Source organism: Diuraphis noxia, unplaced genomic scaffold (assembly GCF_037042655.1).
Source record: "Diuraphis noxia isolate RWA-SAM2 unplaced genomic scaffold, SU_Dnox_SAM2 contig0002, whole genome shotgun sequence".
NCBI classification, from domain to species: domain Eukaryota; kingdom Metazoa; phylum Arthropoda; class Insecta; order Hemiptera; family Aphididae; genus Diuraphis; species Diuraphis noxia.
Genome location: NW_028301712.1, coordinates 80,242,555 through 80,269,357, shown reverse-complemented (window position 1 = coordinate 80,269,357; position 26,803 = coordinate 80,242,555). Strand labels below are relative to the sequence as shown.

At 29.2% G+C, this 26,803-nt stretch overlaps 1 protein-coding gene across 5 annotated transcripts in view; it reads left to right on the top strand.

Annotated features, from left to right (window-relative positions):
• Positions 1-26,803, top strand: part of LOC107161411 (uncharacterized) — a 256,312-nt gene that overhangs the window by 145,660 nt on the left and 83,849 nt on the right. The window contains exon 1 of one of the 5 annotated variants that reach the window (XM_089218754.1): positions 20,868-21,006. The exons of the other annotated variants lie outside the window; for them this stretch is intronic. Within the exon in view, the coding sequence (XP_089074880.1) occupies positions 20,883-21,006 (124 nt within the window). The 5' untranslated portion in view covers positions 20,868-20,882. Of the gene's footprint in view, positions 1-20,867; positions 21,007-26,803 lie in introns of those variants that run through there. 5 annotated transcript variants of the gene reach the window in all.

Here is a 26,803-nt window from a genome sequence, read left to right as displayed (position 1 = left end):
GTATTGATCGGATTCTGAAATATCCACACCTATTTTGATTTACACAATTGTGTTAAGCGTCGAAACTCTAAAAATATTTAAATATCGAGAGATGGCCAAACATCCTTTAAGAAAAAAACAACTCTATATAATGATCGAAAAATCGAAAACTCGCTCTTGTTTCTGGTTAAACGGTTAACCTTTCTTTGTTATATTTTAAACACATTACACATCACATATTGTAATGATTTCCAAAATTCAACGACTATAATTATTATTTACGTGAAACATGAAAATCCGTGTTTGGGTTTTTTAAATTGCCAGCCGTTATAGAGGTCAACAATTGCGTGGCATACCTACCTAAACAAAATACGTGTTTAATAGGCAGGTAGATACATACTATTACAGTTTAAAATATGAAATTCAAACAGCAATCGTGTTTTAATGTAACGCATAAAATAAATATTTGTCCGTATTGAGAATATAAGCAAGTTAACTGGTAAACGGATATTTATTTTAAATTACATTTTCTAATGCGAGGGTAATTATTAATGTTTTTGTATATATATATATATATTTACAGCGTATTAGCGTTGGTTTATTGGATTAGCGCTGGTTTTTTGTCTTCAATTATTAATGGTACCTATTATTATTTAATGTTTTGTGGAAAAAACCGTTTTGAAATATTTCTGTGTCAAGCTATAATTATATTATTAACACACGCGTTTGGTATTCGTTTTAATTATTATATTTGTAATAGGCATTCATTATAAATTATTGAAATAATTATTTTTATCATAATGTGTTGCGCTGTGAACTCCGAGGACTTTATTGTTTCGCCATTTACACGTGGACCGGACGACGAAATAGAAAAAGAGATTCTTCCGTTTTAAAACCACAGCAATTGTATGTCGCGTATCACAGTGTATAAGATATTGCAATATTATTACTGAATATTATATTTTTATTTGCGTCGGTCCAACGCGTGAGACACGACCTAACTGCGTGCTCTATTTCATTTTCCACTTAATGCTGCCACTGCTATTATTATTATCATCGTCATCGCAATCGTGTCGGTCTCGAGAATCCGTCAAAAACTCTTTCCATGATATACTGCCTGCGCGCTTAATAAATTTACTCACGTCTATGTGCCTATTATTATTAGGTACTTTATATAAATACTTATATGCGCGTGTGTGTGAATCCGAATTTCATGAAACGATCTTCAATTTTCGTCTGACTTACGTGAGACGTTAATTTACGAAACAGAGTTCACATACTTTTCATAGTACCTGCATCGATTAAACTTCTCAAAATAATAATGCAAAATAAAAATTTAATTTTTTATAAGATTAACTTTTGTACATCAAAGATCAAACCCTGAATAATTATATTTTCTAAAATGATACGGTTCAAATCTGAAATATTGATCAAATAAATAGTAAATTATTTAATTGTGAGATATAATATGGAACAATTCATGAAATTGTGCAGCACTATAATACGCCATCATTACTAACCTCAATATATACCTACAATTCATTAAATGAATCCTATAGGTGCAAAAAAAAAATCAGTTATAAAGATTGAGCATGATGTTTAACTTTTAAATATTATATAGGGTGTCACGAGATGATTTATCCATTGTGATATATCCTTATAATAAAACTATATTTATTTATTAGACTCACATAGGCAAAGGATACATGTATTTTATTTTTTAATTCAATTAAATGTTTTGGGAAATTCATTTTTTATTTTTGAAAAAAATAAAGATAACTATTTTATAGAGTTTATTTTGCTGAAAATTTTAACTTTTCAACATCTTATTGTCATAAATTTTACGATTTTTAATAATTTTTTTAGTTTAGAGATAAAACGATGAAAAACTAGTTTTTGTCCAGGCGAAGAGTCCACATCTACTGCTAATGGGTATATCCCTTCGGGACACCCTGTATATAATTATTTAATAATTACCATATAGCGCCATATTCGTATAGAATATAATTATATATGCCACTTCACATTTTTCTATTGGTTGTAACTTAGGCGAAACCAACGATTAAGTAAATGATTCGACGTTCATAATATTAACGAAAATATATGTACAATTAAATTTGGTTTTTTAATAAACAAAAATAATAATAACCGCGAGTGTTTCTGGTTCAAAATTGACCGAGTGAGTGACCTTACAATGTCTTTATTTCATCTATATATGCAATCGAAGCAAAATGCAATACTATGGTTGTGAAAACGTGAATTTGACAACGCTGTATTCAAAACTGCTGTTTAAAATGTTTAAATATTCGACAAGTACTTTTGCTTCAAAATTGTATCGACAGTATTAAAACAAAAAAAGTTGCACAGGATATAATAGCAAAATTATGTCTGGCACTCGTCTCGCTCAACTCACCTTGACGTATAAAATTAGTGTATTCAGTATTTAAATATTCTGTGTTGAAACAAGATGCATTTTCATAATTATAACTATTGTGGTCGAATCTTTTCGAAACAATATTTTCCACAGTTGTCCTAAGTAGTTTTTTCTAATGCTTTTTGAAACTATTGAAAAACTATCAGAAAGGTACGTTTTTTGGTTTATTAAAAATCTAAAATTAAAGAAACTAATATACAATTATATAATGATTAAAAATAATTTAAAAGTTAAATTTAAATTTTTTACTTTCATTAAAAATGTATAGTTTTAAAATCAGAAATTTACTGATTGGTACTATTAGTTTATTCTTCTAATATATAAACACGTTTTATATATTATATGCATACAAATGTATAATATGTACCTATACCTACAAAACGGAACATAACGGCTCACTCTGCACATAACATTTATTTTTATTTTTTTAAAACGTCGAGTCACCTCGTCTGCGATGAATATTTTATTCAATTATATGATATAAATTCACGTACAACAACCGTAATATTATCACAGCGTAGGTATAATAATAATAATAATAACCATAATAATAGTTATGAAAATATAATAATAATGTGTATAGCGAGACTCGCGTTGAACTGGGAACGATGGCTGCAAAGGTGACGGTTTGAGTGGACAGGGACGGTCGAGCTCTGGGTAGGCTTGTGCGACGGAGGGTTAGTTCGATTTGTTAAACGTGCTCGTTTTGCGAAATAAACGCGTACCTTCCATCACCCGTTCGTCCGACACCGCCGTAACGAGACCAAACCTAACCCGGGTGGGCAGAGAACCCAGTCATCGGGTATGTCGATCACGTACGTCGTGCGCCCCGACGGGTTTTCTACCGTACAGTCGCGGCGGTGGTTATAATATACTCTGATTGGAAAGAAGGAGCGGTGATGGCACAGGGGCATACACTATATAGAGGGCGGTCTACTATGTTTTACCGTTTTGGTGGGACAGAAAAAACAGAAAAACGCAGTGAACCACTCTGTATACTGTAACCCGTCTCTCCCGGTGACCGAACAGGTATATATAGGTGCTGGAGACAATTCAATTACCGAAACGAACCATAACATTTTCAGGGTTACTAAGCGCACCCGCTGTTGAGGCGGTCGTTGAAGTCTGCTAGAGTTATTTTTTGTCGGGGATGATTATCCCAAATTTGGAAATAAATTTCTATATACCCCATCCCACCCTGTTTACACTTAAACCACAACGTTACAGCGACCACGTATAACCGCACGCAAGACTTAACATAATATGACGTGTGTGTGTGTATATTTCCGCAATAAGTAGATGCTTTACAACTTTATACGAGAGGTACCATATAATGCTATCATCATTAAAAGGTTTATGGATAAATACTTTGTAAGCCAACTAAGTAGTAGTAAGTATACTAACTGATCCACATACTACCTATTATTAACGTTAAGACGAGATTTAAACTCCTAAATCATCCTGAAAAATCATTAATTCACCCCTCTTAAATAAAATCGTTAGATTATTGTTTATAACTGTGTAAAATGAATGTTACGCTAGTGTGTATAGATTTTCCTATAAAATAGATTTTCTTAATATTTTATAATATTATCATAAGCCATTTTAATGTTCTTCAAATTAATTTATTATAAAATTTACCACCTGGTGAGAAATAGCGGTATGAAATATGGTTTTTCGTTGTTTCCGTGTAATCACAACATTATATTATCTCGTATACTATACGATTTAATGTTTAAGCGTTACGTCGTCGGGGGAATTTTAAAAATACTTTGCAATTGTAGTAAATGGCCCGTTACGACAAACAATCTATTATGTCGTTAAATGAAAAATCACCAAAAAGGTGCAGATTGGCGCCAACCTATTTGTTAAAAGTGTGGAAGTAAGAAAACAAATTTGGTAAAATATTTCAAGATAAATAAATGCATAAGGTATTATTTTTGATTTTATCTATTTTGAATACATTAGGTACTACTTAACTCAAAACAATATAATACGAAATTAACGTCTATTAAATAAAAAAAAATCAATTATATTGATTGTTCACGTTTCTTATATCATATGAGTAATTAATCACATTTAACTATAAAATAAAACATAATATTGTGTGCAAATACGATTTGACTAATATTATTCTGAAGTAATCTTTGTTGATCTATTGTTAAAATAAAATATATTCACATTCTCAATGACTTTTTCTTAAGAACTTAAACTAATTCATGAATTTCTCAACACTCCTAAGCAGTGCCTGCTTTGATACTATCTTTATTCATAGAAATACAATGATGAATATAATGTATAATATTATAATAATAGAAACCATACATATATATCCATGCTTAAGTGTGCAAATGATCAATATTAATTTTCTAACGGCCAATAATAAAAAGTCCTATGGTTATCATTTGTAAATCACAGCTGCTCGGCGACTATCGTATAAGCAATCAAGCATTTTTTAATTTGTTTTCAATGACCACCAAAATGCCCAGACAATAATATTGTATTTTACTTACAACAACACAAAAGATTGAACCCTCTTTTTACATCGCTGAAATTATGCCGTTTACATAAAAAGACAATGGTTCCTAATCGTGTACGCACCTACTCTATGAAAATTAATTTTTAGGGCCTACACGTATCACCCGATATCCGTACTATATTATTATGTACGTGTAGGCACAACTATACACAATAAAGTGCTCAGCTACTACAACAATAACTGCAGTGAACACGTCATAAGCATAAGCACACACGCGCCAAGTTAGGTTATCTCTAAGACTCTAACGAAGAATAAACGAGACGGTTTTTTTTTCTCCTTTTCGGCCTGGAGATTTCTTGTTAGAGAATTTCCAGCACAAACATCTGTGATGTGAAAAACAAATAGTAAATGCTTGAATAACGATTTACAGTATGGTTCGGTTACTCTGTACATTATACCACAGTTAACCATGTTTTATAAATTCTCACGTATTTGCATAATCCCGGGTTCTTATAATTAATTAAACGCAGCAGCTTATGTGAAACTCTAACTCTGCGCGTAGGTATAGGTATGTATTTTAATCATATATTTATATATTTTATGCATAGACGTGCTTGAAAAATTTAACGAACGAGGTTGTTTAAAGTTTTAAAACGGTTCAAACGCTTTTCGCCAGAGCACTGGTATAATAAATAGTTATAAAAATATTGTTTCCCGCGTAGACGCGTACAGTTATAAAAGTTTTTGCTAGGTGTTCGTATTAAAACTGTGATTATCATAAGTTATAGTGGCTAGTAAAATATGAAATAGTCTAATGTATATAATTTGCAAACACTAATAATTATTATAGTGTTGCAGTGTCCTTGAAAATATTTCAATAATAATAAGTTTCGGTAGTTTTATCATCGATGTCGATATAATAATTAATAATCTTGGTCTTTGATGTATAGTACGGTAAAAAAAAAAACACACTACCAACTTCATCATCACGTATGATCATATTTTGAAACGAATAATTAAGTCGTTATTTATTTGTTTCGATAAAAATGTAAGTTCAGTTTTTATATTCATCAACATAAAACAAATAAAGATGTAGGTATATACATAATTATATAACACGCGTTAAAATTCGATAACGATTTGAGACACCATAAACACGCATACCCTTGAGAGAGTGCTGCTCTACATTATTCAGTAAAGTCACGAAAATTATCATTTTCAAAAATCTTAACCCGCAGGATAAAATATTATAATAAATGTTTGTGTGCGGTATATTTTATAGTCGTATACTATACCTTAAGTGTAAATAATGTATTCAGATTAGTTTTTCGGTCTTGGATGTTTCTTTAAAAATAAATGTTTTTTATTAATATATATATAATATATAGTGAGACAAAAAATAAATAAATACAATTTCTTAAACCATATTCTACTTTAATGATTTAGTTCGAAAGCAGCTGCTTTGGTAAACAGTTCAAACGATCTGAACAAATTTTAGATATTTGTTATTATCTAAAATATATCATGCAAACCAACAACAAAGCGGTCGTGTATCAAGTATTCAAATAAGTTGTTACTTGTTAGTAGTAAGTTTATAAGTTTGTTGGTACGAAATTAAATTCACTATAAATCACTTGTATTCATGTAAATGAGTTTTCATGCAACTATAGACTCCATTTACGTGTAAACATGTTTATTTGTACTTAAACACCAAAAAGAGTACAGAATTATTTTTAAAACCTAGTCATGTTTATACTATTGTAAATATACCAAAGACTATATACCATACTATATACTTCTCTGCATGCAGTCAGTTTCAATTTATACCTTAATATTCATTCGTAAAGAACAGTTTGACAAACGGATTTTGAGGAAACCAATTGTTTCAAAAACAAACAATCGAGATTGAAATATTTTGAATAAATGATAGACGTGGTAAACATTATTTTACTACGTGAACATTACTTAACTATATTTCAAAACGAGTAAATTGAAAATTGAAATATAAAGGTTAAGAAATAATATTTTACAACGCACCCATATAAATCGTTGTGTTAACCATACATAATAATAAAAATATTAATGATTATTTATGTTAAGTACCTACGGAACATTTGCGTTATGATAATGAAATAAAACAATATTTAATACAATTAATTGTTGTTTTTTTTAAAAATATATTTGACATGCTTTCTAGTCATCCATAATGTAAATATTTAATAGCGCAAAATCATTTTATATTTTTATTTACGTTTTTTAAAATTATTTTAATATTTTTTTCACATTATACTTCATTTTTCGTTGAAACCGTTTGTTTTCAATAGGTATTTTTAATTCAATTAAAATTGAATTAATTGTTACATACAGTTATCATATTTCAAAGCGTTAGAATCCAGATTTCCTTCAAAGATCTCCAATTTATTGTTCTCTTTCATTAACAATCATAAATTTGATTTTGAGTATTTTTTATAATTATTCATAAAGAGCGTAGGTCGCACTTCTTATTTTTTCTGTCTGTTAAGCAGACAAATTTTCTACACGATCGCATGAATAGCTTGTTCATAAATCACGGCGAGGCGTAACGTAATATATAGGTGAAACGATTTTTTTTTTCATTAACACTATTTTTTATTATTATTACTTCTTCCCATTGTTTTAATAAAAAACCTATTACAGGCTATTCAGCAAATAACCTGAATACATTATACAACCGCTGTATAAACGACACTATGTGACTAAGACGATTCTCAGTGATTAATGAATATACATTGTAATTTAACTATATTACAAAACAAAATATATAATAATAAAGATATACAAATAAGAAGATATTATTTCTCACCTTAAGTTTGTAAGGGATCAATATAATACGGTTTCCGAGTTGATCACTGAATAACTGGTCGAATTGATTGTCGTAAATCGAAATACAAACGTTTTCTTTTATTATTGCACGGCACGTTTCAATTTGTCATTAAGTGATAAAAAAAAATAAAAAATAAACGTCAGAAAAAATGAACCACCACGCTAAACATATAACATATATATATAATATATTTCAACGTATTTCCGTTTAGTATCCACTCTCCCATTCCGCCACCTCATCACATACGTACTATCACCATGGCCACACACGCTATTGCGTACTGCCACCACCAAACAAGCAAAATAATGTCTTTATTCTTTTATGATGTTATTTCCACCCTTCCGATTTCTACTTGACTGTATATCATCTGTTGTAATTTCATAGTTATACAAAGTTAAAAACTAAACGCCATAGAATATACGAAACTTTCACAGACGCCCAAAACTTCAGTATATTAATCATTTTGCATCCGGAAAAAAAGTTTTCTTGCAATATTTTTCTCATCCCTTTCATACATATTGAACTATATCTGCTTCTTTGGTACTTACATGGCTACACAAGACCCTAAATAAAATTTTAGGATTATTATCAATAGGTACTACACATTTGATGTAGTACATACACAAACGTTCATTTTGAACTATCTAGTTAATAGTCGAATCAAAAAAAATGTCAACTTGAACAAACAATCTAAACAAAAATTATTATATTATCATATACTAATTTTTCATCAAATAGTAAATGTTAGCCGTTGGGTATTAGTAAAATCAAATGATATATTATGTTGTTAATAATTAGGTATCATAACCGTTAAAAAGACAACTAAAAACAAATATTGTACAAACATTTACGTAAGCTTAATTTTTAATAGAGAGATCATTAAAACTTTAAGGTATTGTTTTATTACGAAAATACATCGAGTAAAGATATACAATTTTGTATTTATTCAAATATTTTTGTTTTTAAAATGCAAATAGACGAATTTATACAATTTAAACTGAAAAAAACAAAAGTACGTATATTTGAATTTAATTATTTTTATATTCAGCCCTTTAAGATTACATACTAAAATAAAAAACTGTGTTGATTTCAAATAACGCTAATCAATTGTTTTTTGTTGAAGATTAAAGATACGTAGGTAATATAAGATACGTATATATATATTATATATATATATATATATATATATATTAGTAAAAATAGCTTAAATATAATGATAATAATCTGCGGATTGCGATTTCGCGTACCAAGTCAATTATATTTGTATACAATAATTCAAAAATATTCTAAATGTTTGTTCGAATTGGATATACCTAATCTTCAATAAAATTAGATTTTGCTTTATGTACTGATATCGGTCATCTACACAAACAAACCCTGCTCAGGTTACGTTAAGTGGCCTGGATCGTGTTTCTTATGCACACCACAAATATACGAGTATAAGGACATGTATCCAATTTTCCGAACCGATTTAATATTCAAAACGTGTCACACCCGGATACGACACTTGTTTATTTCTATATTAACGTGAACACTTCGGCTGTGGGGAAAGATATATATATATATATATATGTATAAGTTTACTGAAATTAAAAGTTGGTAGGGAGAAAAAGAAACCGTTCGCCAAGTGTTTCAGAAACTTGTCAATTAAGCCCCTCTCCACCCTTCTACCACAGCACCACGGACCCACCAATGCAGTAAGTTTTTGCGTTAGCAAACGCACATTCAGTACGACTATATATATTATTATATATATGCGCGCACACACACACAAACTCGTACATGTATTTTAAAACATATATGTATACGAATATAATGAAATAAAAAACTCAGTTCTTTTTTTTTTCATTCTTTTCTTTCATCATATCTCCTTTGGAGTACGTGTGCTCTTTGTTGAAAAAGCACTTTGGGCTAGTTTGAATATTAAATTCCATATGAAAGAACGGACCTTTGCTTATATATAGCCAAGTGGCGGACTACAATCTCTATTAGTAAAATATATGCTATTTATTATTATATATAACAAAATTGTATACGGCATATACATATAAGTTCTCAACAACTTAATAAACCATAGTTTTATACCTACGTGGTTTTGTCCATTGTCGACATTTGACGATAACGAGACAAATCAAATCAAATATAATATACGTTGAAAATGTTTTTGTAAATCCACAAGTTAAACTTTGAACTCGATTTGGACGTCACGCAGTTGACAAGTTGTCGCGATGAATAAAAATGAAACTACTCAATTCCGTCTTTATCCTCTGAGTAGGTACTCTCTATTTCTTAACAATTTAATCTACTTGGTTTTCGTTTTAAACGACTTACGAATAACTTAAGATATTATGCAAATTAATTTTGAATAAATAATTTCAATAAGCTGTCAAATATGAACGCGATAACGGTACGCTCTATATGAGCATGTTATTATGTTAATAACTTGCAAGTTGTGTCTGTATTATTGATTTCTCACGCTACATTTCAATGTATCAATATTCACAATAAGTCAATAGATAAATAAAAACAAGAATAATATATAATTAAAATCAAATAAATAATTAATTTATATTTTATTTTAATGATGCATGATATTGTATATATAAATTATAATAGTATTGCAGTATAAATCGATTAGAAACCAAAATATTATTTATTAAACACACATCCATCAATAGTCATATTTAATGTATAGGTATAAAATAAAAAAGGTTTTTGGGTTATAAGTATTATCCATTTACAGAACAATTAATAAATGCCCAGAAACTTTTACGATTACAGTATCTTTTATTTATTTAATATTATTTTTATTTTTAATAACCGCAAAAACTCCGATCCAGCATAATTAAAAGTATTGAAAGAGAAAAACTGGAGACCGAAATATGTTTATTAACCAAAAGGGGTTCTTCGAAACTCGCTTTCAATCTCTATAAGCCGCATACCTAATGGATTTCTTTTCATCGGTTTCATTTTTTATTATTATTATTATTCAAACCTCCATTTCGCGGGAGTAATCGACCGATTGGGACTATTATTTTAGCACAGAAGGCGCCTGTATCATTTCAAATGAAACGATTTTGTTTTAATATAAACTACTGAAAATAAATCGAAAAAAAAATTAAATAACATTTTGAGCTCTTACTGCAAAAGAGCAAATATTGGTTTTTTTTATTTAGCAATTGAATTGAACGGAAAATAGTCTTGTTCGCGCTAGACTCGTTCATCTAGTGATATTATATTGGAACATTTTTCCTTTTTTAGGTGTAGTACATCGTTAGTTACGTGAGGTAGTTGTAAAAAACTTCTGATCATTGTTGACTTTCCCATATATAAGAAACTTTCATGATGTGAACCATGAAGCTAGAGATGAGGGAGGGATGAGTTATGACACGGACCGTTCAAGCGTTCGTTAATTTCTTTAGGGGAGAAGCATGAGACACTTTTTTCTGATCAAGGTGCAACAAAAAAAAAAAACCCTGTGGATTTAGGGTATGATGAGCGTCGAACTTAGATTTCGAGTGAGTAAGATAGTTGAGGCTAATGGCAAATCGATGATTTCACGGAAAAGGAAAGAATCATCCGTTAGTTCTCCACGAGTCAATATGGATGTAGGATATAAGCTTTATTTTTTCTTTTTTCCGTAGCACGTCGTTAATATGAGATTGCAATTCGATAAAATAAAAACTTCATTTTTGAGTTGTACATTTTTAATAACATTCATCGATCGACCCATTCTTATATATTGTGAAGTTAAAAACATTTCAAAATGCTTTTACCCCGGCTGAAACGTATTTTAGATGCTCTATTGAATTTTTAATTTAATTTTTAAATGTTTCTAAAAAGGGTTCATGAAAATACTAGTTTTTATTGTCACATAAAATCGTTTACTTTGTTGGCTTTGTTAGTAAGTTTTTTTGTATATTGATAGTGGTTATTTTGTCAGCTAAAGCACTGCATTAATAATAAAACATTACTAAAAGATCTTAAAAAATAAACTTTAAATAGTTTAAATAAAACTCCAAATATTTCAAAAACGATTTCAAAACGTACCAAAAAGTATCATATAAAAAGAGTCATTCTCAATTATATTTATTTTGAGATATACCTACTCAATATTTAAACAAATATAAATAATTGATTGTGTGCCACAAATATCAATACAGTGAAAAAAATATTTTTAAATTATAAATATTTCTATTGGTTAAACATTGATTTATTAATTTTTGTCTTTTTAGATTCTGAGCGGAGCGAGGGATGTATTGATTTTAGTATTTTACCATGATGTGTTTTTTTTTTGTGTGTGTCTGTCATCACGTTTTGGGGCAGTAAAAATGCTTCGATTTTTGACTTCAGTACCTTGTTAGATCAGAAAGTGAATCTAGTTGATATTTATTTGGGGATCAAAAGTAATAATCGGGATAAATAAATTAAAGGAAAAATGGGAAATTTTATGCACAATCAGTTTTCGGCAAAATCGATTTTGGTTTTTGATGTAACTTTAAAATAGATGACCATAGATACATGAAATTTTCACCAAATGTTTATATAAGAATATTCTATCTACCATGCAATTTTCAAAAAATTTCAACTTTGAACTATTTATAGGCATATTATGCAATTTTCGATAATTATTAGTTTTTTTTTTAAAATTAATATCGATACAAAATTATTTTTTGGGTAGAAAAGCTTGAAAATTCAATTCAAGACATCCTACATATTGTTACAATAGCAGTTGAAAAATAAAAAAAATATATAGTCACCATTTTTTTTTTTTTATAAGCATTCAAAGTTTGAATTTTGACAAAATATTTATTCATAAAAATATTTCTTTTTTAATCTAGGATTTGAAAATTTAATATAAGGCTTCCAACATATCGTTACAATATCAGTTGAAAAATATTAAAAATTCATGGGCACGATTTTTTTTATAAGCATTTATAGTTCAAATTTTGACTAAATATGTAAAAATTACGGCAATGTTCAAATTATCTTAGATAAAAATTCATAATTTTTTTCTTTTTAAATCTAAGATTTGAAAATTTAATTCAATATTCTTTATAAGTTGGTCTACCTTTATCAAAAAAAAAAAAAATGTCCACCGGAATGTCAAATATTTTAATAAATAATGTTAACCTATAATATATCTTAGACAGATAAACCGTCTCCGCTCAGAATCGTTTTTCGTATAGGTAGTAGGTACAATGATATAATATCATTGGATTTAAATTTAATTCCGTACATTACAGCAACCCACATGTAACCTAGACTGTACAGCAGAGCGATATCCACTTTCCTTCCTTTCTTTTTTACTTGAAATCAAAATAATCCAAAATTGATGTAGGCATTTTCAATTAGACATTAAAAATAATATTGTACTTAAGATAGGTATGTATTTTTCATATGAGGAACTTATACAAGCTAAAATCTATGGAACAAAATTATTATAATTGTTTGGTAAATCATGGTACACTTTTATATACAATTTTTATTGGTAACTTCATTGAAACAAATTAGTAATGATGCTTTCAATAGTAATAATTTTAATAATGACATTCAATTAGATGTATGATATACCTAAGTTACTAGATATCCTGTCGGCTATCAGAAAATTGTATTATAAATAAAAAAAATAAGCTAATAAATGCTAATTTAATATAGGTATCTATACTATTTTAATTTAATACCATATCGTATGTTCATATTCGCTATTCGCATAATGTGTAATAATAAACATAATAAGTAATAAAATATTTTTTATAAAACTACCTACGTTACTTTTCAACAAATAACAATAAAATAAAATATATATTCTTCGTGAACTTAAATAATCGTACTATATCTGTATTACATGTTCGGTAATTGCGTGCAAAACCGTCAGCTACAGAGTATAATTTACCGGTAAGGGTGGCAATAAATAGAACTTTACACTTATTTTTTATTTGTATATTCCAAATTGCATGTTATGTGATAACGAGCTGTCATTTCCAGTCTCGACGACATTTTTAAAATCGTCAACCATAGCATTATTTTTTCGACCCGAAATAAAACTGACTTGTGTCGTACCACTTGTGTCTTTGGGACGCGCCAGCCCCGAAAAAATGAAAAAAAAAAGAAATGGTATACCCTTCGAGAAAGGGTAATCGTGTATGGAAGCCGTTTATAAGAGAGCCGCGTTTGAGTTATGTGACACGATCGCACACGTGGACTGTATACGATCTCTGCTCTGCTCTGTGTTTGGTACATAAAACTGTCGATGGAAGTGCCGATAATAAAATAAAGGGTGGGAGTGAAAAAAATAAAGAGCAGGACAGACAATATATTAAGTGTCGAATATTGGGATTCATACAGTTAAGAGAAAGGTTTGTTTAGTAGAGGGCATGTTTTTTTTTTATGAAAATCGTTGCGCATAAACCAAGAACAAACATGGGGAGAAATGTGCCCAGTAAACACCACCGCCCGTCCACTGTGATTTATATATAAAATATACCAACATCATATTGAAGAAAAAAAATGTTGAGCTTGTGTTTTCCTTTTCAGATCAATTTAATGAAACACAACGGTCAATACAGTACATATATCATTCTTTGTAGCGTAAAACTATAATATTATTTAGTGATTAAATTGTTTTAAAAACACTATCGGTTTGTTTACACTATAATATTATAAGTCAAACACCATGTATTCGGGGTATAGGTATCGTATATGTACGATTCACTTAACTATATTATTTTTATTTATTCGATAAAACAAAGTTATGTTACGTGTAGGTAGTCTATGCGGGATAATCTAATATAATTGTTTTGTATTCCATTCGTAAAATTTAAAAAAAATATATATTTTTTTTCAGTGAATTCGTGTTTATTTTTGGAATATTTTCAAGTATATTACGTGTATAATAAAGCTAGTGATAATATATGGTTTAGGATAAAAAGAGAATTGTATAACTCGTGAGTATATAGGAATATAATCAATCGCGTGAATTATTAATGGGAAATGAAAGAATCCAGAGTTTATAACCTGAAAGGACCTTTGACATGTAAAACGTGACCTTTAAATGTACTTAATGCGTTTCATAGCACAAACGAATTTAAAATTAAATCATTCTATTACACCCATTATTCTTTTTTGTTGGTACGTTTTATATAGGTACCCTACCTACTGAATTTTAGATAAAAACAAATATATTCATAAATATATTATGATTATGGTCTTTGATCGATGGATTATTATACATACTATTTAAATATAAGTGTATTATTGTAAAAGTATTTTATTGTAGCCATATAATATAATAATATAGTTTTACAGTGTGATTGGTTTAATGGTGTCAAATTTAACATTAACTACACTTCAAACGTATAAAATATGTTTGAAATAATGTTAAGCAAATAAAATATGTTCGATTTCATATCATTTTAGATTCTGACTAAAGCAAAAACAGTGCATTTATACAGTCATGATTAATTTTAAAAAAATATTGTGATTCAAAATTAATATAAAATTCATTTTTACATTTCCAGATAAAACATGAAAATCAATCACATAGTTATAAAATTATTAGACACTATGACCTAAAATAACAACAACAAAAAAGTAATTCATGCACAGAATTATTAGTCGAAAGCTCTCTCAATAACTATCTCCCTACTTTAATTGCTATGTGAATTTGTATAAATTAGAAAAATCACTAAAATCGTTTTGTTGATTCTAATTTTGCTACCTAGATATTTCGTTAATTTATATGTTCAATTTTTATTTTACTCTAGCGTTCATAAAAATATAAATTCAAAACAAAATGAAAATATGAGAAATATAATAAATAAATGTGTGATAAAATTACGTAGGTATGTGAAACATTTTGTATCTTCAATTATTATTTTGATTTATTGTATTTTAAAAAAAACATAATAATTTTTATTGCCAGTTTGATAAAAAAGTACCCTTACGCAAACGTCTTCGTATAATATATTTCTTGGGTACAATAATTTTAAAATCAAAACCTATTCAAGAAATTTGAATAACAAAAGAAGTGACAACAAATACATAAATAATGCATTACTGACAGTAACAAGAACCCTTACGTGTATGTCAAAAGGTCTTTTAAAATTATTACCTTAAAGACCCTCACTTGATGGTCACTTGTGTATTTACAATATATATGTATACAAACTAACATTCACTAACATTAGATAGAGAAAAACTAAAAAAAATTTATAGAAATTTTGGGTTATTTTTAAAATAATAGTATTATCCATATCATAATTCATATTATATAATAAATATTTTCAAAATCAAAAATATTGAATTTAGAAACACGTAAAACAACAATTGTTCTTTATAATTATGTTATTCATAATTATTATTATTATATTTTTATTTTATTAATTATCATAATCACAACTATTATAATATTCATTAATAACAATGTAAATACAATCGCAGGCTAATGACCCAGCTGTTTAAGCTTTTATTCACAGTAGAAAAAAAACTATTCTTTATGTTTAAAATATAATTATATCAGTTAAAATATATAAGAAGAATATGTGAAAAACAAATTTTAACTAATCTTTAATATATTTATTTATTGTTATGGCATTATATGATAATGATGATTGTATATGAAGATGTATAGGTACACAATAATAGGGTACGAATTGAATGTACGGAACCTTGTCAAATAATATTATATTTATCGAGTTTACATATTATTATAATATATTGTTTGCGATTTGTTTGCCAATTTTATTGAATTGTGTATTTTGGACGAATGCGTGTTGTATGTATACATATAGATATACATAATATTATATTGTTGTGAGCAAAAAGGAACAATTTGACAAGATGGCTATACCAATATTGTTGTAAGCCAGGCATCTTATATTATAGGCAGGAGCATGCGACGGCACAATAGTATAAAAACAAAATATCGAAATGAAATAAGGCAATGTTCTGCAGATCGGTTGTACAACATATTATGTTATACGGAATAAGTATATGTTTTATTTTTTATTTTTTTACAATCGTATCTCGTATTTCATAATTGATTGAATTTTCGTCATGAAAATGAAATTGGCCCATTCGACACCAGCGACTGTCCTTATGTCGATATATTTAAAGTGAGAGGATAGAGAGAAAGTATACATAATATATACATTAGGTATACGTGTGTGTGTAAATTATTATTTAACTCTGGAACGCGTGCAGTAGAAAAACTTAATGATTTCACCGGGCTTTTTTACGACAAGGAAAAGGGTAAGCGAGTAAGATGTGTGTGTGTGTGTCTCCAAAGCAGGGAACTCGTCAAAAAGGTGCCGCAGCCGCCGCCGCCACGCCATATCGCGTCGTTTCCGATTGACGAGATTATTATTATTATTATCGTCACATATGCGAGGAGGCGGCACTTGTTATGTATACGGTTATTATTATTATTATTATTATGATTGTCTGCTGGCCACGTGTTCCCAACTATAATAGTCAACTGCCATACTCTTCTGCGAGCGAGCTATATAGTCACTTAGGAAATTAAAAAAAAACTTTAACGAGACTGTAATCAATCAACAACGACAAGATGACTATAATATACACTGTATACATACTATATCGTTATAATATGTGAGGATTCGTATATTTATATACACACTGCAGTTATCAAGGGTTAGGGTTTCTATGATCGACGGCTGCATCGGAGACGGCGTTATTGCAGATATACGCTGCAACTACACTGCAACTGCAGTTGTAGTGAGTCTTGTACTCTTGTGGCTCGCGTAAAATTTTTTTTCTCAATTACAGCGTTGTAGGATCGCATCAACCCCGAAGAGTGATGTCGTTCCTTATTGTCTGTTTGTCGTCTGCTGTAACTAACCACCGTCTTGTGGTTCGTTTTTATGCGGTCGAACAGAATCTGAGACGGACCCACCGCGACGAAAATACAGAGTGCCGAAAAAAAACCACACGTTGAGATGGCACACGTTCTCATCTTTGTGTACTATGATGATTTGTCGCGAACAAATCTGTTTTGCAGAAATCCGAGTATGTTCTGTGGGACAGAAAAATAATAATAATAATAATAATAAACATTTTGTGTCCTCATCCATCATGTCGGTTGAGTGCGATTAAAAAAAAATTTGAACGTGCACTATAGGTACGTTGCAATGGTATGGCGCGTGTAAATCGATGGATTAAATTAAATATGATAAATATATTATGTTGGAAATAAATCGGGCATTCAAAATGGCTGTAGTAGCCTTTGTTTTTAACAAAAATAAATATCTACCCTTTTTGTCCACCAGTCACATAACAATTTAATATAATGCAGCTCATTAATATTCATTATGTTTTTACCTTTTTTTTGGTTAATATTTTATTGGTGTGAAAATGTGCCGGAACATAGTTTATTATATATTAATATAGTGAAACTGATGATTACCATTTGATTCGTATGTAAATAACTACTAATTACATTAGAAAATTAAATAATTTATTGTGACTCATTAAAATATTTTAGTTATTAATTATTATAGGTATTATTAGATTTAATAGGACCGGATCTAATGGGTAGAATATATGTTAGCCGTTATCACATAGAAGATTTTAGAAATGCACTATAATCGTGGATTTGATTCCTTAATTTAATTTTGATAAATTTACATTGAAAAAATAATTTATTAAAACATTGACTGATGCTGACGGATCGAACTCGCTTTAATTTATAAATCTGAAATCGTGGCCACGTTTTAATTTAAAACCAAGGTTAAACAAATTAGATTAAAAATAACTTTGTTTACATACTTTATAACCAATCTAATTAAGTAATTAACTAATTCAGTTAATTCTAGGAACGCACATGAACCTTAGCTACTACTACTACACACACTATATTATGTCACGTTGACGTCGAAACGCTGCAAGACAAAAAACACACGTGTTTGTTGGTTTTTTCATTTTTGACCGTTAATTACTACTCATACGAATGTTTACGCAGTTGTTACTACAATCTTAAACCGATAAGTAATAAATTCAAATGCATTAATTACAATAATAATAATATTTGTTATACTTTCAGTCTTCATATGTCAGTACAAAAATATAAAATGTGCTAAAAACATGTAATTGCATAAGGTATCTATTATATTATATTTTATTGTAATTCATGAATATAATTGTTGTATATCCATCACGATTTTCTATGACATTGTACTAAATAAGCAATTTTCATAGCATAAAATAGGTAAGTAATAATAATAAAAATTAAAAAAACAAAATAGGTGCTTAAGACTTAATACGATATAAATGTACTGTCATATGCCTATTGCCTACCCAATACCTAACCCGCTCTAAAAATATTTGAACGTTAAATAGGACTAACATTTTTACCGTTACTACTTAAAATAAATATAAGTACATATCTACTTATAAACGTAATAAATAACTGCTAAAATCTAAAATCCATACACATACATATAGTAATAGGTACTTTCAAATAGTACCTACATACCTAATAATAAATTTCATCATAATATTTATATTGCTTAAAAATGTAATTTTGTATGTATATCTACCGATAAATGCAATTTTTTATACTATACATGAGTACAATATAGTAACAGAATATATATGTACCCTGGCATTATTTTTTTTTTTTCTAACACCTATAAATAGTGAAAACTTATACAGTTGTCTGTATATAATATGTAAATGACTATAAATAAAATAGTTATTTTAAAAATATGTGTGTTATTGTAGTTTATTTAATATTTTAAGCATTAAAATATTAAGTAGTAGGTACACTGAACTTCTGGTTACCAATACAGTGTTTACTTTATACCAAACAATATAGTTTAACGATATTTTGTGGGTTTAGATTATTTCTACAACAAGCATCATAAAATAATTTTGATTTATTATTAAGAATTTTTTGTTATTGATGTCCACTTAATTATTTGTGATTGAAATTAACAAATATTTAACTTTTGTGTATTAACCAATGATCGGCATTATTTATCACATTTATTTAGATGTTGTGGTGGTTATGCTGTTTAATAATATCAATCTCATATTAAATTATTTTGATTATAGGTACCTACCATAATATAACATATTATAGTGTTGATGGTATGATATATTTCATTTCAAATGCATAAATCACGTACCTACCTATAGAATACTATAAAATTGCATGCTCTTATTTTGTTTTTTTTTTCTGACCATGCAAAACGCAATTCCCATAAATATAAACTATGCTATAATATGTGTTTTGAATCACGTGAATAAGAGACCCATTGTGGTAGGTGCATTTCACTGAATTTTAAATTGTTATAGTTCAATGTTTTCTGTGTGAACTATAACAATATTTTGATTACCGACGTCGTAAAAGCTTTTTAAGATATACATAAATATAATATATATATTATTATTATTATTATTATTATGTTACAACGTAGATATTTTGAAACCAAATTCTAAAAACTGTACCTCTTTTCTTTTCTTTGAACTTTCGTGAAAGCAAAAATATTGTTTTTAAATTAAATATTAGTTTTATTTTGAAAAATACCTTAAATTATATTGAGTTCCACGAAAAACAACTACATGATGGTACTTATTTTCTTATAAAAATTTCGTATATGAAAAAAAAAACAGGAATATAAGTAATGTTTTATATATCTATTCTACTAGAATTATTGGTTTTTATTATCTATAATGATAATAAATTAATGGGCAAAAAATGGTATTTAATTATCGAGTCGTATATTATATTACAAAAACTATTATCTAAGGCTTTTAAGTGCCTAAAACCAAATTAATATTGTTTTCACTTATAATTGGATATTAAATATTGTAAATTATTTAAACATCGATCAGGATTTAAATAGTGATAATTTTTAAATAGTTTTGATTTTATTTAGTAAAATTTTATGTAATATGCGTATTTTATTTTTGTTGCAGGTAATGTTGAAAAATCACGAACAGTCGTAGTATATTACGTAGTATAATCTTACCACGATTGGAAGAACTAAAATGTTGACCCTAACGTTTTTCATAATTTTCATTTGGTATCTACCGAACATAAATCACTTGTATTTAATGGTCCGATCACTATTAAGCGTTACTCACTGTCGATATTATGAATTATGATATACGACGTAAAATGCAAGTTCCCAAAATATTATCCATCACAGCATCACGAAGTTGTATACGTTTGTAATTCGACCGCGTGTCTCATCGAAAAACAATGCATCAATAGGAAAAAATCACGTAAGTAAAAATCATGAGAAAATTCGAACTTCTAAGTTTAACATCGCAGCCGCAGTAGTTAAGGCAACAACAAATTAGTGTTGTCGGCTTATTTCATCTTCGTTCACAAAGACGTATTATTATGATTTAAATATCACCAAGTATATTAAAATGTAGTTATAAATATATTATATGCTTATTCATATATATATATATATATATATATATATATATACTAGAGCCGTATCGTTTTTAATGATTGCCTATTTAAATAAAAGTTAACCTTTAGCCATTTTAATATTTACATAACATCACGGATTATTGGTAATTGGTTTTATTCGTATTATATACTTAAAACAATAATATTCCAGCGATACGGCGAGTGTTTTAACTCGATAACAAAACTATCAGAAATTGTATCAATTATTATTTCTTAGAACCTTCTAACCTAAAAAATACGCTATACCCACACACGTATCGTACATTATATTACTATATGAATTAAAATATTATCTTAGGTGTGCCGCCGTTAATTTTTTTCCCCGTGTCGAGCTATATCAAACATTATTAAATATCCAACAATCAATCATCACAATTATAAATGACCTGTGTTAAGTGTATGGTAATATTATTTACACAGCAGATGACCTATTATATTATTCAGATTACATACCTAATGTAAGGTATCGATTGTATGGTATATATTATTAATAATATTATATTGTTACGTTCAGTTGCTCTTCAATCATCAGATTTTAATATAATATAATGTCTATCCTTGTCATGTAGCCAGAAAACTAAAATAAGCAGTGTAACCGCACAATGGGCATATTACTACGATGATATTATTATGATTATTTAACTGATGACGGCCGTACATTCCACGTGCAGCGTTGTCGTCTTTAAACGAGTTTCGATTATAATAATAATAATAATATTATAATGCGGCAACGGGCAAAGTTGATACAGTAAAATGCACTTAAATCGTATCAGTAATATCAGCTACAGTGGTGTTTAAGTCAGAATAGTTTCGTATGGATATCGCTGTTATAATATAGAAGACGGTTTTCTTCTCCGACACCGCCCACGAATAATATGTCAATAAATCATCATTATTTCCCGCGTATACAGGTACCTACTGCAATAACAATAATATAATAATATGCCTATACGATATGCTTTGAACGTCAAAAAAAAAAAATAATATCTGTCGTCGTTTTCCGAGGGGACTGCACCAAGTCCGCGTGCATAATACCTACTAAGTATTATGCCATCGTCGTCGTATATCTCGGTCGATATTTATTTTTTCTCGCGACGATTCACTTGGCTTATTCATACGTATACGGTCTCCGTTTTTTGCACAATCGTTTTCGGCTTTTTATTCGCGATGTGTATAAGTGTAATAGTGCTTAAATTATGTACGCGTAAGATAATATCTCATAAATATATGTCGGTATACTGCACACACACACATGACACATCGCAATAAGGGTTGACAGAAATCGTTTTTTCGACAATAATAATAGTTGCAATGTGCATTGTGATTTTTCTAAAGGTATATAAACACTAATTTCCTTATAAAGCAGTTGTAGGTATTAAACGTTTTTGAAAATAGTTGTTTTGCCATACCTACATATTGTAGACTCATGAAGTCCTTACAAAATAATATTTCTTAATATTATCATTTTTTTTTTTTTTAACGCTTTTTCTAAGGACAGTATAGGTACTTGAACATTATGAATTAAATATTATATTATGTATATTGTTACGAGGTAGCAGAATATTTTTGTATAGGTACAATAAATTCAATAATAAATGCATACAAATCGAATTCCGAACGATCCGCAGTTATTTATTATCATCATCTTAGCTCTTAACTTTGCATAGGTACTCATGTGATATACTCAATACTGTAATAATAATTAATAACATAACCTATATTCGTTTGATATCGATATATACAATTCTCAGTAAAGTATTGCCGTGTATATCGCATCACGGTAATATGTCTCTTCTGCAGCCCGAGATTTAACGAATGAAATATTACAGTAGAACACGTTTAGTCGTATTTAGGTACCTGCTTGTATCATAATGCGCGCGATTATATTATACGCAGTGGCGCTATTAAAACTATACACGATCGCCCGGACCCTCGTCGTCGTCGGCGGCGGTAGGTCTAGCTGATGATGAATGAACAACGGCGCTCGCACAGTGTCGCACGACCCGGCCCGGACCGCCGACCGTCCAGTTGTGTCATATTTTAATAATAATAATCACACGACATAATAATATTAATATATTATAACGATCTCGAATTTCCTGCTCTCCCGGTCCACACACGCACGTGCGAAAACAATAGAGTACAACAACAATAATAATACACATACATACATGTTGCATTATTATTTATTATATTATTGTTATTCTAATATATCGACGATGAGGCCTCCGAAAGTCATTAACTCCGCCGGCCGCGTACGAGTCGACCGATGCGCCACGCGGTTTTCACTCGTCCGTTTCCGCCGCCATTAATTACCAGCACAGGGCACAAAATCGGTACCGAGAGCACGCATCGTCCAGTCGCAATAAACCGTTTTCGATATTATTATAATGTTGTGTCGATGTTGATATTATATTGTTATGTACCAATTATTATTATTATTATTATTATTATTATCAATTATCATTAGTGTGACACGCTCGGCGAGGCTGTCGTACGAATTTCGTCGCACGCGTTAAAAATATTACACGGTTGATGATGACGAGCAGACGGAAAATCGTTATACTGTTTACGCAATCATCGTCGACGACCAAGTCGGCGTCGCGTGTCTAAGTGGAAGCGAATTACTTGTATTATTATTACAATATTATATTGCGAAAAAGCGCGACTCGGACAACTTCGCGGTCGTTGGCGACTCGCGTTTTTATATTTTTGGCTTTTTTTTTCCTTTTTTGTTTTGTGGAGAGCAAACTTTTCCTATTGTTCCGTCACCGAAATAAATCAGCGGCCGAATTAAACGGTCGGCTTTTAATCTGATTAAAATTCGTCGCGCGTAAACATATATATATATAGGTGTATATATATATTATGTTATTTTATACGTGCAGTAGTATACCGGGGGACAAATCGTTTTTGGCCCGCGTATAATTTTTACTTTTTTTTTTTTGGACCCTATACCGATGCTAAGAAAAACTTTTCGACCGTAAGTCGACAAATCACGGCGACGGACCGCCGCCTCCGCGGCCTCCAAAGGTCCGCCGAAGATTTTTTCCCGACGACTCGGCAGCGAATGTATATAGGTACTATATATATATATACCATTGCGATCGCGCCGTAAACACCCTTCCGCAGTACACTGCAAACGCGCCCCAAAATATATATAATATTATGTATATACATATAATATACACACCGCTAACACTCAATATTATATATAATATATATAATGTACTGTGGTGCAGCTGTCCCTGAAAAATGTGTCGGAAATGGCTCATATTTCAAGAAGAAAAAAGTCTGGATTTCTCTTTCTCTCTCGAAATCACTTCCCCGGGGACGTTGTATCGCTACCGGTACCGCCACACTTGATCACAACCGGTCGTTGATTTTTCTCGCACGTTCGCTACAGTTGGTCGTACGACCGCGGATTGATTGGTCTACAAACGTCATCAGTCACAACACTCACTCTTCAGTCTGCGGAAATTCTTCGTATATATATATACATATATGCACTTTATCATACTTAAATACCATGGTTATGTAATATTATTCTATTACGACACCGATTCCGTGTTTGCAGATTCCATATAGGCATTACGTATATAGGATTATCAAACTCGGATCAAGTACCTATACCAACACCTGCAGAGTCTCAGCTAAGGGTTGATACTATTACCCATCGATGACAAAAATAATAATATATACAGGGTGATTCTTTTAAGTGGGTACACTAATTATTTCGAAAAATATTTGCTTTTTTCAAAATATTTTTTTACATGGTTTCAAGTTGTTAAAAAACCAACGTTTTTATTAAAAAATTATATTTTTATATATTTTTTATCCTTATCATTTTTTAAGTTTTTTACTTTTTTGAATGACAACATAGAGTTTTAATTTTATATTCCAAAGCAGAATATTTACTAAGTATTTTGATTGATAAAAATCGAATTTAGGACGAGTAGTTTATGAGTTATATGACGTATTTAAAGTTTAGACAAGCGGAGTAGTGGACAAACATTTTGCGGGGTAACCCTACTAGCCCTAAATTCGATTTTTATGAATCAAAATACTTAGAAGAATATTTTGCTTTGGAATATGAAATTAAAACTTTATGTTGTCATTCAAAAAAATAAAAAACTTAAAAAATTATAATGATAAAAAATATTTAAAAATATAATTTTTTAATAAAAACGTTGGTTTTTTAACAACTTGAAACCATGTAAAAAAATATTTTGAAAAAAGTAAATATTTTTCGAGATAATTAGTGTACCCACTTAAAAGAATCATCCTGTATTATAGTCCTATTCTTATATCAACGATTTAAACTCCCAAATCATATGGCATTGAAGTATACCTAGATAAAATAAAAGATAACATTAAATCTTATAAAAATCATTATATATAGGTACGATATATAGGCATATAAATTATTAATTGTTTAAAAATTACTACACAGAAATAAAGTGTTAGCCCTATATTTATGATGTCAATCATAATTTTTTTTTATTTAAAATAATAACAAACTAAAAACAACATATTAAAATCATTATAAGATAAGCGTTTGAAGAAATGATATATTTTGGTTTCGGTAGTCGTTTAAAATATTTCGTTAACGTTTCAATGATGTTTGTGCTAATAATACTATAAAAACCAGTTGAAAATGGTATAGGCAGACAAACAAATGGGCCCCAAAGCATGTCTCCCGTGATGAATCTTCAATTTAAGCTTTCAAATTATAATATTACGTAGAGTATATTTTCAATGATTTTTTTCGAACGTCACATGAATACTTCAACCAAATGCGATTGGCATGAAAATTTAAGATTACATTTGAATGTTTTATTCATCTTAACAGCATACGGTGTAACTAATACTTTTTAGTATTTATTTTACCTATATCAAAAATTGTATACTTAATTAATACTTAAACGCATTAGATACGGTTTTACGCTTAAAAATACTTTCAGCATTTGTTTAAACGAGGAACCTATACCTAAACTTTCGAAAGCAAATTATTAGTTTTAAGTTTTCACGCTCGTGTTTGTAGGACCATAAAGTGGTAAGCGGTTTACCGTTTAACCTGAGGTGTATTTGTATCTTTAGGCGTTCATCCGATAATTTAGTTAATAACATACATGTACCTACGTCAAAACAATTTTATATACATTATAAGACACTTGGAGACGTGATAAAAAGATTGTTTCACAATTTATACAATAGCGTGCAGTTACTTTAAGTTTTTTAATATAGTATATACCGATACATTTATATTATATATAGTTTTGGGGTGAAGCCGTAAAACAAGTACGTGAAAAATAATACACAACAATAAAATTCTTGAATTGAAAATGTTATCTAGTTGATAAAATATTTTTCAATTGCACGGTGATTTCCCAACCACTTGTTATCATTAAAAATTCAACGATTTTAATAATTTAATTTATAAAATGTTTGACACTAACATAACTACATATTGTATTACATTTATATTCATAATAATTATGAATTTATGACTTTGAGTTATAATAGTAGTTTTAACTTACATTTTTTAAAATTTAACCACGTTATAATTATTTTTTCAATGTCCGTACAGTGTTGACT